Genomic DNA, 15,562 nt, shown 5'->3' with positions numbered 1-15,562 from the left:
TTGCCCTTAGGGCAGGGGGTGGGCTTCACAGATCTCTAGCTTCTTCTAGTGTGGAAGGAGCAGGGGGCAATGGAACCTCTTCTTTCTCCTTGGAAGCTAGCGCCCCTATTGTCTCTTCCCTCCTCAGGACCTCAAGAAACATGTTGTCAGTGTGTTTAAAGCCAGTGACTTCAAAACGTTCTGCTTTCTGCCCTGCAAATTCCTTTCGTAAAGGCTCTGGTTCTCTGATAAAATAGGGTGGGGATTGGACAAAGGTGGACACGGGGAGCATGAAACTAGCTAGCAGCTCAGTGGTTTATCCCACTGTCCCTACTGGGGGAAGGTTGGAGCTTACGGTCTAGGAAGGAAAGGTCTTTCTTTCAAGACTGGTCCAGGGTGAGCCCTGGTGATTCCAATAGAAGCTCTGATCTCAGGTGGCCTCAGCCTGCAGTGGCTTGAAACAGGGTTTCGGTTCCTGCCCAGAGACTGAGGCTGGGTCTCGGAGATGAGAGCACCAAATCCTAGCCGCTAGACCAGCGGTCTGAGACAAGACCCTAGCTCTTCAACTCTGCAGAAAAGAATTCCCACAAAGACAGCAAGGAGTGTAACAAGTGAAGTGTTTATTAGGAGGAGGAGAACACGGTACGTGTGGATAGACACATGGGCGGACTCAGAGAGCTGCGCCCTCGTGATAGTTTGATTCACTTTTATGAGACGTTTCTTCCAGGTTTCCTTTGGCTAATCATTTCGATCTGTCTGGTTCTGGGTATGTATTTGGTATATCTCAGGAGCCTTCCATGTCTATGCACATCTCTCAGCCGAGATGGATTTCACCCAAGAGGCCTGTGGGTAGTTGGCGTCACTCCACTTTTGACCTCTTAAGGAGATTTCTAGTTGGGAGGGTTTCCTTGACTTCGAGAATGGGAAATGTATAGTCTCTTATCTCTTCTCCAGGCAGGGCTCAGCCTCCTCTCTTGATTGTACTGCTACTGATGTTTCAGAGTTTCTGTCCACGGGGAGTGAATTCCAGTTGCTTTCCCTGGTGGGTGGTGGTGGGGTGGGGACATGCTCCATCTACCTGCTGCCTCTGTTCTACCCTCCAGAGTTTGCCTGGAAGCAGCTTGTTTTAGGGATCTCTGTTCCTAACTATGAGATTACTTGGAGTGAGGTATGTGAGAGCCACTTCTGCTCCCAATTTCATTCATTTAGTCCACCCTTTATCAGAACACATTTCTTTTCATTACCCGGTATCCTGAGTGATACTTGATGGCTGCAGACCTGTGCTCAGTGACCATGAGCCTGAGGCTCTGAATCTGCCAATGATGGGGCAGAAAGGTGGGGAAGAGAGCCAGCTTTCTTGGAAAAGTCCTAGGTCCTTGCTCCGCATTCCAGCTTCCCATGCCATCTCCAGAATCCTCAGAAACAAAACAGGGGAGAAGCCACTATTCAAACAGGTCTGGGGGGAACATAGGAGCCTCTCTGCCCTCTGTAAAGAGCACTCACCAGAGGCCACAGGGCAGCAGTGTCCCCACCCAGTCCGAAGCAGCTGGAACAGTCTGTTCCCACAACAGGGCTGCCAAGGCCTCTCTCGGCACACTCACAGACTCTCCATTGAGTCAGTCTTGCTCGTTCTTTTGATTTGGATGCCTGAACCTATGCTCTCCATCCAGAAATGTAATTACACAACCATGCACCCCAACCCAAGCATATCCCTTGGGCATTTCCCAATAGACACAAAGATCCATTAGCCCATAGTGAATTCTGACCTTCTCTGACCAGTGACACACCCCTTCCCCTTACATTCCGTGGAGAGAAAATGCCATACATATTCATCACATTTCTCTCCATGGAACACAGAAGAGTTGCTTCTGCATGGTCTGGCACTTGGCATTTTCATTCTTGATTCCCCAGAGAAAGCAAGATCCAGTTTCCTGGACCCGCTTTTGGAGGTGGGGACCCCAGTCCCCCCCAGCCCATCCCATTCCCAAGCTTTTAATCAGAATAGTCTCCCCCAGGAGACCTGATCTTATCAGAATAGTCCCCCCAGGAGACCTGATCTTTGCTGTGTTGCATCCTGAGGCTGGGCTTCCCTGGTGGGTCAGGTGGTAAAGAATCCACCTGCAATGCAGGAGACCCAGGTTCGATCCCTGGTCAGGAAAAGCCCCTGGAGAAGGGAATGGCTACTCACTTCAGTATTCTTGCCTGGAGAATCCCATGCACAGAGGAGCCTTGTGGGCTGCAGACGACAAAGTCACAAAGAGTCGCTGAGCAACTAAGCACACAGCAGACACACATCCTGACACCAGCAGGGGAGCAGGTACCCAGGCCTGGACCAGGATCTGTGAGAAGGCAAGGCCAAAGCCTAAAAGGTCAAGTCATGACAGATTTGTGAGACAGGAAACGCTTATCCTCCTCCCCTCCCTCAAACAAAGCCCATCGTCTAGTGATCTTATGCTGCCAGCTGCTTTTTCCATTACAGTATAATGGAAGGCAATCTGGCAAATTAATTCTGATTCAGGCGTTCTTTCCTTCCATCAATCTTTCAGCTAATCCTGAGTGCCCAGTATGAATGTAAGTACTTATTTGTCCTGGCAGCACTTGCTAAAACTATCTTACAGTTTTTATTCTATTAGTTCATTATAGTACATGAAATGAAACATATAGAAAGTTTAAAAGAGTTCTTGAACTTAGTAAGCAGTCAATAAATGTTGGCTGTTATTTATTCATTGGTTTTAAAATATTTATTGAGTACCTGTCATGTGCCAGACACTGTTCTAGGGCGGAAAGAACAAAGAAAACAGAATGCATCAAGTTTCCAACCACGTGCTTTGCCTTCTATGGGGGAGACACAATAAACACTCTTCTTGTTTCTCATGGCTTATCTTGGTTAACCCCCGGAGCCCGCCTGAAAGTGGAGTCCATTTACAGATATGGAAACCCGGGCTCACTTGGACTGGACTTGTCCGAGCGTGCGCGCGCTTGTGCATGCTCAGTGGTATCCGTCTCTTTGCAACCCCATAGACTGCAGTCCACCAGCTTCCTCTGTCCGTGGGCTTTCCCAGGCAGGAATACTGGAATTGGTTGCCATTTCTTCCTCCAAGGGATCTTCCTGACCCCAGGGATTGAACCCTCATTTCCTGCATTGGCAGGCGGATTCCTTACCACTGCACCACCTGGGAAACCAGACTTGTCCAAGACCTCTTAGCTATTAACAGCAGAGCAGGACTTCGCACATGTTCAGTTCCCTAATGCAGGTAAGACAGACAGGTGGGAAGAAAGACATGTAGTTCATAGCAGCCCAGCAGCCCAGCTTCCCTGATGGCTCAGACAGTAAAGTGTCTGCCTGCAAAATGTGGGAGACCTGGGTTTGATCCCTGGGTTGGGAAGATCCTCTGGAGAAGGAAATGGCAACCCACTCCAGTACTCTTGCCTGGAAAATCCCATGGACCAAGGAGCCTGGTGTAGTCCATAGGGTTGCAAAGAGTCGGACATGACTGAGTGACTTCACTTTCACTTTCTTTCAGCAGCTTGAGCTGGGGTTTGAATGATGGGCAGGACTGGATTTAAGTGAGTGCAAAGAGAAGGGCTTTAGGGGTTGAGAGAAGGCTGCCAAAGATCCGGTGGTAGGAATAAGACCTTTAGGGGAGATGGTTCTCCTTGGCTGAAAACAGAAGGTTTATCTTGGTCTTTGCCTAGGAAGCTTCTGACTTTTCAGCAAGCAGACAAAATCATTTCAGTTTAATGATTACATGTATTTGCCACTTGAAAATGGTATTTGCATTTTAAATGAGCAAGAGTCAATATTTAACTCAAAGGAATGAACACCTGGAGGTGGAACATCAGGCACCAGAGATGGGCTAATGAGGAAGCTTCTTATTTTATTTTTTTCTTTTTCTTTCTTTTTGTACTTTTCAAAGCCCAGCATTCCACAGGCTGGCTCTAATTGGCTGTGTTCTACATTTTTCCAGCCAACCAGGCATGGGCTAACTGCTTCCTACAGCCACCAGCTATGGGAAAACAACCAAAGAAAATAAACAGAGGAAGAGCCTGGGGCACTGGCCACTCCAGAAGAAATCCCAGGGCTCCAGGACAAATGGAGCAAAGACAAACATTTGGCTTTTCAGGCTCAGATGGTTTTTATCAGACAGTCCCGCCCCAGCCAGGAAGCCCGATGGACACTTCCACCCCAGGGATTAGGCCCCCACACTGATAAGCCTGATGCCGTGTTTCCAGCCCAGGGAAAGGCAGCTTACCCCCTACCCTGGGAGATAGGGTTCTCGTGTGAAAGGCGCTGTTGCTTTGGTTTTCAGGCTTTTGACTTGAGTCTGGAATCCCTTGCCTTCCCACACCCCCAAGCAGATTGGAAATGGGTGTGGGGTTCCTCTGGGAAATCCCCTGGAAGGGTCATTCATTTATTTGCACTAAGGAAGCCATCCTGAAAATGCATTCCCTCACTAGCCTCTGCTCAGCCCTCCCTCCAGAGAGAAGCTGGGTGCAGAACAAGGGTGGAGGATTCTTGCCTGAAATGGGAGGAGCATGTTTCAGATGCCCCTCACCTATTGCGTGGCTTCTGCTGGATGCTCTCACATCTGGTTTAACCTACTCAGAAGTACACAAAATTACATACTCTAGGGGGCGATGTGGAGTAATGAACTGAGGACATAGCTCACTATAAGCCTGGAGAAAAAAAATAAAGATAGATTGTATTTTCAAACCATAAAATTTCAAGTCACTAAACTGCAAGTCTTAAAATGGATCTAGAATTTATTTACAAAACAGAAACAGACTCACAGACTTCGAGAACGAGCTTATGGTTGCCCAGAGTGAGGTGAAAGGAGGAGTGGAAGGATGGAGAGAAGGGATAGTTAGGGAGTTTGGGATAGGCATGTACACACTGCTATATTTAAAATAGATAAACATCAAGGACCTACTGGAACACATGGATCTCTGCTCAATGTCATGTGGCAGCCTGGATGGTAGGGGAACTTGGAGGGGAAGGGATCCATGTTTATGTATGGCTGAGTCCCTTAGCGGTTCACCTGAAAACTATCACAACATTGTTAATTGTCTATACCCCAATACAACATAAAACTTATTTTAATGGATCTAAATTAGGCATGATGTGGTAAAAAAAGAGCCTTTAAAGCAGACAAGAGTGGATTCAAATTCACTTACTAGCTGTGCAGCTTGGACTAGTAACTATATCTCACTGAGTCTTGGTTTCCCTGTCTATAAAGTGGAAACTGAAGCACAAATCTCAGAAAATGGTTGTTGTAAGGATTAAATGAATTAGTAAATAAATCTCCCCGTACTATGCCTGGTGCATACAGGTACCCTGATAAATGTTGCTTCCCCTTCCTGCTGGTAGTCCCCTGTTCATGCCTGAATATTCTCATCTGGAGAACAAGTACAAGTGAGCCCAAGAGACTCAGGTCCTCTCCCTTGAGAACAAAGAACTGTCTGGGGAGATGGTCAGGATTTCAAACTCTGATCTCAGAATGATTCCACAGAGGGTCTTACCAGTTAGACTTGCCTGGGCAAATCAATGTAAATTGGATTCTGCTGCTAAAGGAAGTCAAGCCCTCTGTTTAAAATGCTCTAATGCTTTCTCTTTGCATTTGGAATGAAATCCCATCTGTATCATGATCTGATTCTTCTGTACTTCCCCTACCTCTCTGTGCTCCAGTTACACTTGATTTCCTTGTCTGAATAGTTTTTCCCACCTCAGGGCCTTTGCACTAGCTGTGGCCTCACTGGGAATGTTCTTTTCCCAGGTATTCCTATGCCTGGCTCCTTCTTGCCATTTAGGTTTGGGCTTCAAGGTCATTTTGTTTTATATTCAACATTGTACTTAGCTCCACCTGATGTTTTCTTATTCACATATTTATTTGTTTATAATCTCTCCTGACTGTAGGTGAGTTCTATGGACACACTAAACTTGTCCGTCTTATTGGGCAACACTGGGATGGTGCCCGGTTCACCATATACACTCAAGAGAAGTTTTTGAATGAAAGAATGTAAGAGTACCTGGAAACAGCTTGGTTGGAGGAGTTTAGCCTCCACAGTGGGATGTGGCCCAAACTTTTGTCAGTTACCCAGAAGACAATTAGCCACTACAAGATTTTAATAGTAGTACCACTTAATAGTAACCCACCTTATCTTTTAGAGCAATACAGTTGAAACCATTCATTATTTGTTTAATGTCTCCCACTAGATAGTGATTGAGCCAAGAGGTGAAGCCATATCTGTCATGCTCAGCCCTGGGGTGCTGGGAAGCTCCCAGCTAAGTAAGTCCACAGGGCATCTTCCTGGTCAGGTATCCATGGAACCCAGTAGGGCAGGGCTGGAAATTCTGCCTCCTGAGGGAAGATGGTAATTCCGCATTCCTTCTAAGAGATCTGCTGCCCAGTTGCCCTGAGTGTTCTCCCTCCCAAGGCCAAGCTGCTTCCTGCCCCAACATGTGTCATACCCTTTCCTCAGATTCCCCACATGGAGGGGAAGCAGAGTCTGCCCCCTCCCACTTCTTCTCCCCAGCCCTACCCCTGCTGCCCCCAGGGAGCCAGCTGAGCCTGTGAGCAGGAAGTTGAAGCAGGATGAATGGCACAGACCCCCACCTCTGAGACAGGACAGGCCAGAGCCACCCTGAGAGACCACTGTCTGCTGCAGGCGGGGGAGAAGACTGTACCCTGATCCTGCTCACCGCGGGGTGGCAGAATGAGGTCACAGCAGTCACGTCAGGAGAGGGACTTGCCAATCAGAATGCCTCTGCCCACCCACCTCCCCTCCCCGAGGCAAGACCAAGACCAGCAGAGACGTCTCCGTGAAGACACAGGAGGCATTGGACCACTCGAACTGGAACAGAAGCGCCATCCCAGGGCTCCATGGGCAGGGAGAGCTTGAGAAACTCTCTATTTCCTAGGGTCAGATGTCTGCCTTCATCTCTCTAGGGCATGGGGGTGGGGGAATGTCCTCATTTTTGCTGGAATTCCCAGAGTGCCCATCCCACAGCTATCTCATTTTGACTTCATCCTACACTCTCAGGCTCCCTCAGTCGTGTCCGACTCTTTGCAACCCCATAGATGGTAGCCTACCAGGCTCCTCTGTCCATGGGATTTTCCAGGCAATAGTACTGGAGTAGGTTGCCATTTCCTTCTCCAGGGGATCTTCCCAACCCAGGGCTCGAACCCGGGTCTCCTGCATTGTAGACAGATGCTTTACCGTCTGAGCCACCAGGGAAGTCTCATCCTACACTAAGCCAGGGTATTAGCAGCTTAGGCAGTTGCCTATATTGTTTTGTAAATTTGTGTTTATTTATTTATTTTTGGTTGCACTGGGTCATCATTGCTGCACAAGGGCTTTTTCTAGTTGTGGCGAGCGGGGGCTACTCTTGGTCAAGGTGCATGGGGCTTCTCATTGCAGTGGCTTCTCTTGTTGGGGAGCACTGGCTGTAGGGCAAGTGGGATTCAGTAGTTGCAGCAGGCGGGCTTCAGTAGTTGTGGTATGCAGGCTTAGCCGCCCTGAGGCAGGTGGAATCCTCCTGCACCAGGGATCGAACCCATGTCCCCTATATTGGTAGGTGGCTTCCCATCCTCTGTGCTGTGCTGAGTCACTCAGTTGTGTCCAACTCTTTGTGACCCCATGGACTGTAGCCAAGCTCCTCTGTCCATGGGCTTTCCCAGGCAAGAATACTGGAGTGGGATGCCATTTTCTTCTTCTGACTCAGGAATCGAACCCAGGTCTCCTGCATTGCAGGCAGATTCTTTACCATCTGAGCCACCAGGGAAGCCCAAGAGTACTGAAGTGAGTCACCTATCCCTTCTCCAGGGGATCTTTCTGACCCAGGAATTGAACTGGGGTCTCCTGCATTGCATGTGGATTCTTTACCAGCTGAGCTACCAGAGAAGCTCTTCCATCCCCTGCACCACCAGGGAAGTCCCTGTTTATATTGTTAAAAGCGACAATAATCCCAAAGTGGGTGCATCTTGGGAGGATTAGGGAGCTTTGTAAAGACAGAGGCTTGGGTCGATTGTAGACACGTTGTATCAAAATCCCTGGGCCTGTTAGTGTTTGTAAATCTTCCCCAGGTGATTCCACTGACCGATCAGATGAAGTTTGGGAACCTTCAGAAGTAAAATTACCCATGCTTTTCATGGAGACCTGAAAGTCTCTCTAGAGTCACTTCCTGGAGTCTCTTAGAGTTCCCATTAGGTACATTGGGGCTGCCTTCCACATCCTTAAGTGGAAGAATAGATCAGCTAACTAGCTCCTAGAGAGGACTCTGCAGGAATCCTCTTCCTCAACAGTATATATTGAGCATGTATGATCCTCTTCACCCGGGAACATGGCAATGAATGAAACACAAAATTCCCTACCTTCATGAAGGTTACCTTCATAGGGGAGAGAGAAAGAGCAAAGGTAAGGTTAAGCCAAGGAAATATACAAGGTGTTAGATAGAGACATATGCAATGGGGAAATGAAGAAGAGTTAGGATGTGGGGACTGAGAGGGTTGTGGGGAGGGTGAGGGTCTCTATGCAAAGGGTTGGAGGTTGAAATAGTGTGGCCAGTGGAAGTCTCTGTGAGAAGGTGGTATTTAAGTGAAGGGTTTTGAGCCAAGGAACCACATAATTTGACTGATATTTCACCTTATTGGTCTGGCTGTTGGGAATAGACTGGAAAAAGGCAAGAGAAAAGCAGACCAGAGCAATCCAAGTGGGAGCTGATGGAGATGGACAAATTCTGTGGCTGCAAACTTGGTAGCTTAAAACTACACACATTTATTTTCTTTCATTTCTGGAAGCCAGAAGCCTGAAATGGGTTTCACTGGGCCAAAGCTAAGTCGTGGTCAAGAGCCATAGTCCCTCCTCAGGCCCTCAGGGAGAATGTTTACTTTCCTTTTCCGACTTCTTGAGCTGCACTTGTTGCACGCTATGGCCCCTTCTTCCATCTTCAAGGCTAACAGTGTAGCATCTTCTCTGCTCCATCTTCATATCATCTTCTCTCTCTTGAGTTAAATCTCCCTCTCCTTCTTGTAAGGACCCTCGTTGTTACATAAGGGCCCACCTAGATCATCCAGGACAATTTCAAGACCCTTAGTTTAATCACATCTTATAACATTCAGAGATTCCAGGGATTAGGACCTGGGTGCTTGAGGGGCCTGTTATTTAACCCACCAGAAGAGGCTTGAAGCTAGAAGTGATGGAAATGATGAGGAATGAGCAGGTTCTTGGATTTCTTTTGAAGACCAAGTCAACTGAGTTGCTTTACGGACGAAATGTGGGATGTGAGAGAAAGAGAGGAATCAAGGATAATACCAAGGTTTTGGCCTAAGCAGTTGTAGAAAGAGTTTCCATTTACTGAAATGAGAAAGGAATAGCATTTTGGTGTGTGTGGGATGGCAGTGGAGGGGACTGACTGATGTCAGAGAATTCAGGGGCTTATGGAATATTTCTCTTGAGACACCTCATCCAAGTGGGCCTGTTGAAGAGCCCACTGGATATATGAGACTGAGGTTCAGGAGAGAAGTCTATGCCGAAGATATAAATTTGAGAGCCTTCTGTATGTCTTTAAAACTTTGAAATGGAATGAAATCATTAAAAGTGCAAGTGTAGATAGAAAAGAGGTCCAAGGACTGATCCTGGGGGACTCCAGTCATTCAAGATCAGGGAGATAAGAAGGAACAGCACAGGGACTTCCCTGGTGGTCCAGCAGTTAAGACTCCACATATCCAGCGCACAGGGTATGGATCTGATCCCTGGTTGGGGAACTAAGATCCCACATGATGAGCAGTTGGAAGAAAAAAAAAAAAAAGAAGGAACAGTACAGGGAGAAACTCCGAAAGAGCAACCAGTGAGGTAGGAGGACGCAGAAGAGGGTGGATCCTGGAGGCCACATGAAGACAGGGGTAGGGATGAGGGTAGGGGTGGGCAGGGCAGCTAAGCCTCTGGAGGGAGATGGACACCCATGGGATAAGGGCAACCTCACCAGCTCTAGGACCCGGCACCTCCTATCACCCCAAAACTCACACCCACATACACCTTCCAGCATGAAAATCAAGCCTGTGACCTGCAGTGTGGCCAAAGGAGCAGAACAGGTCTGCAGTCTGGTCCAGACGCCTGCAGAGATGCTGCTGGGATGTGGTAAAGCTGTGTCCTGTCTGGTAGACCCGTCTCCTCCGCCACATCTGTTCCCAGGGGGCACATCTGTCACCTGTTTCTGGAAAAGGAATCCATCTCAATCAGTGAGGCCTCCATCTGCTTGCCACCCACTGAGCAGCCTGTGTGGTTATTGATTAGGTGCTCAGGTCATCAATTTCTGAGTAGAAAGCAGCAGCTGCACTAATGTCACCCAGAGGGCCGTCCCCGTGAGGCCTGACTGCCATTCTGAGCCGTTGTTTTCATGCGTTAAACTAGAAGGCTTCCTTTTTTTTAGGTTTTTAACATTTTTATTTATTTATCTTAGGCTGTGGCGAGTCTTCATTGTTGTGTGTGGGCCCTTCTCTAGTTGCGACACGCTGGGGTCTACTCTCTAGTTGCGATATGTGGGTTTCTCATTGTGGTGGCTTCTCTCATTGCAGAGCACGGGCTCTAGGGCATGCAGGCTTCAGCAGTTGTGGCACTTGGGCTTAGCTGCTCCTCAGCATGTGGGATCTCCCCACAGCGGGGAGTGAACCGGTGTCCTCTGCATTGGCAGGCGGATCCTTAACCACATCCCTGGACCACCCACCAGGGAAATTCCTGGAATGCTCACTTTACATAGACCCACTATTTCATACATCACACATGAAATATCCATCAGATTCTCAGAATCAAACTGAATTCAGATCCTATAATTCAGTTCAGTTCGGTTCAGTCCCTCAGTCGTGTCCGACTCTTTGCAACCCCATGAGTCGCAGCACGCCAGGCCTCCCTGTCCATCACCATCTCCCGGAGTTCACTCAGACTCATGTCCATTGAGTCCGTGATGCAGCCATCTCATCCTCGGTCATCCCCTTCTCCTCCTGCCCCCAATCCCTCCCAGCATCAGAGTTTTTTCCAATGAGTCAACTCTTCTCATGAGGTGGCCAAAGTACTGGAGTTTCAGCTTTAGCATCATTTCTTTCACCAAATATCTCAAAACACCTGCATAGCAAGGCAGTTGAGGAATCTCCACATATACCAGCTGGATGGATTCTCTTCTCTAACCTTTCCTTCCCGTCCCATTCTCTTTCCATCCCTTCTCTTTTCTCTCTGTTTTTCTATGGTAATAATCTCCCTGGAGTTTTAATTCACTACTTAGATCACTGGTTCTTAAGCTTGGTTACATATTAAAATTAAAATCTAGGGAGTAAAAAAAAAAATACTAATGCTTGGGCCCCATTCCCAGAGATTCTGATTTAATTGATCTTGGGTATGAGCTGGGCTTTGAGGTTTTTTTTAAGCTCCTCACGTGATTCTGATGTTCAGCCAAATTTATGAGCCAATGTCTTCGATTACCTTCTAAGTAGTGGTGCAATATTCTAAACACTATGGCAGGAGGCGTTGGATCCACCTCCACTCCCTGCCCTGCCCCTCCCTAACATTCCTGGTTCCTAGGACAAAGACTTGGGGCTAGTACCTCATCTGAATACCACCAATAGAGGCAGCATGTTGTGTAATGCTCTGTATCTTCCAAATGGCATGATCCAGTAGGGGCTCAGACATGGTACATCCACAGACTCCCTCCTGGGGCGCCTTCAGTCAATCTTTAATTGCAGCTCTAGCTCCAGCTGTAAGCAAAGGGAGAAGTAGGGTGAAGGTGGCTGCAAATAGCCACGGGCACACACGTGCACACTGTGCGGGCACACACATGCAGAACCAGTGAATCAGGCTTAAAAGGGGAATTCTGCTGATACAGAAATCCTCTAAAAAACCTCAACAACAAAATTCTGTAAAGCAATTCTCCTTCAGTTAAAAAATAAAGTTTTTAAAAAAGAAATCCTCTATAGAGAAGAAGTAGCCATAGTGCTCTATAATGTCTGTTTTTGTGGCACTTGGCTGGAGAATTACAAGGAAAAACCTGATTTCTTTGCCCCAAAGTAGGTCTTGCCCAATAAACTGCATGCTTAGAAGAAACCTGCCTCTCCCCACTTCTCCCTCCATCTGGGATCCTTAATTGGCAAGATCTAGACAGTAATATGCCCAGACTAGATCCAAGTCTATTAAATGCTACAATTTGCAGGCTCTTTGAAAATAAGAATTGGCACGACTTTCCAGAAAGCAGCTTGGTAATATGTCTCAAGAGCTTGAAATATGTCCAGTTCATATCCTTTCATCCAATTATTCTACTTCCTATCCTAAGGAAATAATCAAGAGATGTGGTAAAAGATTTATGTATACAGATCTTCAACAAAGTGCTATTATAACTGCAAAAATCAGAAGTGGCTCTATATTTTCTAGAATACAAATTTGGCTTACTATGTCATGGTATATCACAGTATAGTCAGGCAATGAAATACACAGACTGGAGAAAACACACTTTCAAATATTTTTAACTGTATGAGAGAATGCTCACAATATAATGCTAAATGAAAAATATATATAGGTATTTAATAAAATGATTAATTTTGCAGTTCAGTCCAATTGTGGACATATACCCATAGAGAAGCGAACCCTGGACAGAAATACTAAGATGTTAATTTAACAATGGTTAACTGGATTGTGTGGTTGTGATTTCTTTTTTTTTCTTTTTCTCAGTTTCCCAGGCTTCTATTGTATCTATAATTGGGGTGGAGGGGGAGGGTTAATTTTTAAATGACAAGGTGTCATTTCTCATGATGGCAGCAGGCTTCTATCAGAGGCTAATTTCAGAAGTGACCCCATAGTAATCCTCCCCTGTCACTGCTTGTGCACACACTTGGGCTTTCCAAGCCCTTCCCCTCTTTTCACCACCCTGAGCCCCACAGCATTTTTGACATAGGTGAGCTCAGAGAGCCTCCCAGCCCCTCTCAATAAACCAACCAGGGGCTTGGGTCTGGTTGCTGAGCAACAGGATCTGTGTCACCCAAGAGGATACTTACCAGGTAAGGACCATGTTTTATGCTGCCCTTCAACATTATGAGCTCAACGGGAGCCTCAGGAATTGAAGAGATCTTGCCCAGACATGCAGGAGCGCATTATTAGTTCAGACTACAGGTATTTATTAAGTGTGCCAGGTGAAGTTCCCACTCATTCCACGAACATAGTTACAGGTTGTTACTTGAAGGAGCTGACTGATGGGGCTGAGAAGGCAAGTTTGGGACTAAAGCTTAGGGTTCCAACAGGAGGTAGCTCCACCTTGCTAGCTAGTTGCTTGGTAGGGGTTTGGAGTCAAGGTCTCACCAAAGACTACTTCCTCTCTCTCTCTCCCCCCTCCTTCGGTTTCTTCAGATGGAGGTGATCGTTGGGGACTTTGGGATCGTGGTGGTCCCCCGGGACGCAGCCGACACAGACCGAATCATGAACCACTCCTCAATACTCCGCAAATACAAAGTGAGTCCTCCAGCTCCCTGCTGTGTAGTAATGTGACGTGGCCCTTCTCTGAGAAGCCTGGGGGCTGGAGGCATGAGGACACAAGAGTTTAGTGTGAGGGACTGGCAACCTACTCTCTCTGCTCTGTCTGCAGAACAACATCATGGTGGTGAAGGATGACATCAACCATCCCATGTCTGTCGTCAGCTCAACCAAGAGCAGGTACGTTTGACAAACGACCAGAGAGACCTTGGTCAAACCGGCTTACAGGTTCCCATACAGCTCTCCTCAGTCCAGGCTGACTGTTAGGTTGGCCGACACCGGCTATCCCAATATGTAGCCTTCTTTTTAGACCTCATTTATTTGTCGCTAGTCCTTGATTTTTAAAAGGGGGACAGGCTGTTAGTTAGTTGTAGGTGACTTGAGGTGGGGGAGAAGTTAGTTTTAGTTTGGACTCTAGTTTGAGGTGAGGAAGATCTCCTGGAGAAGGGAATGGCAACCCACTCTGGTACTCTTGCCTGGAGAGTTCCATGGACAGAGGAGCCTGATGGGCTACAGCCCATGGGGTTGCACAGTCAGACATGACTGAGCGCCTAACACTTCCATTTCCACTCTGAGGTACCGACAGAATTAGTAAGGGTTTAGGTTAACAGCCATAACAAAAAACCCTAAATAATTAGAATTTTAAATGAGAAATGCTATTCAATGTTATTCAGTGTCAAAAGGGATTGAATCTCTGTTCAACATGAAGCCTCCCTCTCTGAGTCCACGGCTGCCGCAATGACTTCTCTTCTTAGCCAGTGGGGAGGGGCAAAGAGCTCTGTCCTTTAGAAGACGACCCAAAGTTTCACCCATCACTTCCCTTTCATCCGCCTGGCTCAGCATCAGTCACGTGGCCATGCCTAGCCTCCAGACAGGCTGGGAGTAGACTTTGAGGCTTGGCAACCATATGTCCAGCTAAAGCTTGGGAGGGTCTATTACTCAGGATAAGAAAGAGAGACTGGATACTAGGGGCCAGTTAACAGTTTCCACCATAACCTCCAAGTGGAAATATCCAATGGAAGGATAAGACATGTGGAATGCAGAGGTCTGGAAGTATAATAAAACTGAAAGCCATGAGCACCTAAGTGTAAATTAAGGGTATGGCTGAGTTCACAGGGAGAGTCAGTAAGAGCAAAGAAGGCTATGGGAACATTTAAAACATATTAACATCTATTTAAAGGAAGGCTGAGGGGTCAGTTAGAAGTTTGGGATTAATATATATACAGTACTATATACAGTAGTGTGTATATATATTAATATATAACTAGCTAATAGCTCAGACGGTAAAGCGTCTGCTTACAATGCGGGAGACCTGGGTTTGATCCCTGGGTTGGGAAGATCCCCCGGAGAAGGGAATGGCAACCCACTCCAGTATTCATGCCTGGAAAATCCCATGGACCAAGGAGCCTGGTGGGCTACAGTCCATGGGGTCGCAAAGAGTCAGACACAACTGAGTGACTTCACTTCACACATTACTATATATTAATATGTACACACTACTATATATGAAATAGATAACCAACAAAGACCTACTGTATAGCACAGGGAACTCTACTCAATATTTTGTAAGTGTCTACAAAGGAAAAGAACCTGAAAAAGAATTATAGCTGTATATGTATGACTGAATCACTTTACTGTACACCTGAAGCTAACACAGCATTGTGAATCAGCTATACTCCAATTTAAAAAGTAATAAAAAAAAATAAATAGAAGACTAAGGATCAGTCAGAAACCACTAGCATTGGTGGCCCTGGAACAAAAGCAGCAGAGGGTACAGAGAGAGAACACTGTCATTCGTCATCTGTGTCATATGTTTCAAAGAAATCAAGTGAGCCCAGCATTTGAGAAGGTTCACTGGATTTCTTCCCTGGAAGGGGATTATGCAGACCCTTGAAACAGTAGCGTCAACTATGAGGTGAGAGCAGAAGTGGCAGTGGGCAACGAGGGAAGAGGGGAAGAGTGTGGCTCCAACCATGGCTGCATAATAAAATTACTGTGACAACTTGAGTGGCAACACAAATTTCAGTGTCCCATTCATTCCCACTGAATCAGAATTTCAGGGGGTTGGGTCTCTGGG

General features: G+C 46.9%; 1 protein-coding gene across 6 annotated transcripts in view; it reads left to right on the top strand.

Moving 5' to 3' along the window:
- NMNAT2 (nicotinamide nucleotide adenylyltransferase 2) overlaps positions 1 to 15,562 on the top strand; it is a 219,724-nt gene that overhangs the window by 199,130 nt on the left and 5,032 nt on the right. For all 6 annotated transcript variants that reach the window (XM_069546263.1, XM_069546266.1, XM_069546265.1 and 3 more), the window contains 2 exons: positions 13,363 to 13,464; positions 13,598 to 13,665. In XM_069546263.1, the coding sequence (XP_069402364.1) occupies positions 13,363 to 13,464; positions 13,598 to 13,665 (170 nt within the window). The remainder of the gene's footprint in view (positions 1 to 13,362; positions 13,465 to 13,597; positions 13,666 to 15,562) is intronic.

This window comes from Ovis canadensis, chromosome 12, assembly GCF_042477335.2.
Source record: "Ovis canadensis isolate MfBH-ARS-UI-01 breed Bighorn chromosome 12, ARS-UI_OviCan_v2, whole genome shotgun sequence".
NCBI lineage: Eukaryota > Metazoa > Chordata > Mammalia > Artiodactyla > Bovidae > Ovis > Ovis canadensis.
Note: the sequence above shows the minus strand (reverse complement) of the source record. Positions and strands in the feature narration are given on the sequence as shown.